The 2294-nt window shown below is 25.5% G+C and overlaps 2 protein-coding genes across 2 annotated transcripts in view; both read right to left on the reverse strand.

The window, feature by feature from the left end:
* The window catches only part of LOC102673139 (mannosyl-oligosaccharide 1,2-alpha-mannosidase IA-like), a 151544-nt gene that overhangs the window by 60471 nt on the left and 88779 nt on the right, over window positions 1-2294 (reverse strand). The gene's annotated exons all lie outside the window — the stretch shown is intronic.
* The window catches only part of LOC102672000, a 3192-nt gene continuing 1307 nt past the window's right edge, over window positions 410-2294 (reverse strand). The window contains exons 4-9 of the mRNA XM_031515454.1: window positions 1921-2179; window positions 1750-1860; window positions 1565-1655; window positions 787-932; window positions 537-669; window positions 410-460 (exon numbers count right to left, since the gene is read on the reverse strand). Coding sequence (XP_031371314.1) covers window positions 410-460; window positions 537-669; window positions 787-932; window positions 1565-1655; window positions 1750-1860; window positions 1921-2179 — 791 coding nt within the window. The remainder of the gene's footprint in view (window positions 461-536; window positions 670-786; window positions 933-1564; window positions 1656-1749; window positions 1861-1920; window positions 2180-2294) is intronic.

Genomic DNA, 2294 nt, shown 5'->3' on the forward strand with positions numbered 1-2294 from the left:
AATAGAAACATTGTCAGTAATCTCACAATCGTCAGTTGTTCACGATGCTATTTCCTCTGTAATGCTAAAATGTTAAAATGTTAGAAGAATTATAATAGAAGTAAATAAGAAAAGTAGAAACGATTTGAGTGAAACACAGTGAGACATTAATGTTATCGTGTGAATAGTTTAAAGTAAAAGTATCGTAAAAATTTGTCTACACATATTTTTGCATTAATAAATATTTTCCATTTTAATTCTAGTAACTAGAAAACCAAAAAATTTGATATGAACTATAACATCATTTTTTACTCATTTTATTATTCAAATTGTTTGTGTTTATTTAACAAATATTCAATTCAAATCAATGCGTATAACAACGATACCACATGATTGCAATATTTATATTTTGAAGTAAAATGTCAAATATTTATTGAATCGAGTATATAACGGCACAATAGGAGAAGGACGAACTCATCATCTGCAATGTTACAATAGTTAAAAGTTATAGTTGAAATTTAAAATGATATAGTATATGAAAGTATAAAAGAAATTACCGACGTAAAGCCTACATAAGACGGAGTGAATAAACCAGAAAGACATAACTCACAATCCATTGAGCTTCTCAATATCATAAACAATAATAGTTTTTGCGCTTTTAAAGGAATGCGATACCATGTAGAAGTAAATCTGAATATCATTCTTTCATTTAATATATTCCAGCAATATTGTTATATTTTTAGTATTATATATTAAAATATGAATTATGTAAATGATATAGATGTAAATAATAATATTGGAACTTACAATTCGTTATATATGCCAAGATTACTGTCAATAATTAATTGTCCATAATGATTATTGTAAAATGCGATCATTAAATGATAGATAACTATAAGAGCAGAAACGAAGATTTCTATTCGATTGTCCATAGTTATTATTGCATTATATAGCTATGAAACGATCCAAAAACATATTTAGTTTGATATTTTCAAAATAATATATAAGTAATCTAGGATATTGCGATTATTTCACAACTGATATACAAAATATATGTTATATTATGCTAAATATGTATTCCTATACTTCAGATTAATATGATAGATTGTTATCTATCATTTTTTAAAAGGCAGAAAAGAAATTAAAAATTTTATCTATTACCGAATAACATATTTATGTCCAAGAATTGCGTACTATGTTTTTTCAAAGATAGTGTTTATTATTTATCGAGAATTTGAAACAATAAAATGAAGTGCGAGAAGTCTGAATACGTGATAAAGTGCGAACGAAAAATCTGAATAGGTGACAAGGAAATAAATAGTAAACGATAATTTTGCGAACTGAAAGCTGTATCAGGATATATTAACAAGTGTTTTGAATTACAAGATTCCGCGGTTTTAGTTTTCTTCTATTTATCAAGAATTATCACCTTCGCAATTATAACGATTTAAATTTTTCATAATTTTAATAAAACCTAATCGAATTTCAAATTAAATTCCGCTTAGAATGATATATTGAAGATTCTAATATGTAAAAAATTCTATGGTTAAAATAAGATGAATAAATCTTAATTAAAAATACTTACGCGATATAGATTTACAGAGAATGAGAGTATGCATACAATAATTGCCATTAGATATTGTGTCGCTGTATTATTTGTGGCTAAATTAATATATCTTCCAAGTACAACGATATAAGATATATGAAAAATTAATATTATTTAAAAACTTGTAATTATTATTATTTATCATAATATTTTAATTTACCAACTCGATAGCGTGGCAATGAATGTCCACTACTCGATGTATGTCTGTAAGTTTCAAATCTAATTTAGGCAGATTGGGCATACTGAGATCCTTAATTATCTTTCGTATTCGATAACTAAAAAAAATTCAGAATATTGACATGGAAAAATATGTGCAACATAATGAAGTAACTTACCTGGCGATATTAAATCGTCTGCATATATAATAACTAAAAATATTAAGTGATAACTCTGTACTCATTACGGATAATAATCCGAATAACAGAATTAACATGAAATTTAAGATTAGAAAGATTTTAATATACGCGTTTTGATCGCCGAAAATGAATGAAACATCGAAATGAGTGCGAGATTCGTTTAAAGGCATTATCAGATCCAATATTACAGGATTCACTAGGAATATGATAAACGCTGCAATAAAAGCGAAAGTCATACCTAGAATTTGAAAGTATTATTTAATATTTGAGAGTCAAATATAAATAATGTCTATTTTTTAAATTATTTCTATTTTGAGAAAAAAAATTGTAACATTTTCAGAAAAATGTTATAT

Source organism: Apis dorsata, unplaced genomic scaffold (assembly GCF_000469605.1).
Source record: "Apis dorsata unplaced genomic scaffold, Apis dorsata 1.3 scaffold_70, whole genome shotgun sequence".
NCBI classification, from domain to species: domain Eukaryota; kingdom Metazoa; phylum Arthropoda; class Insecta; order Hymenoptera; family Apidae; genus Apis; species Apis dorsata.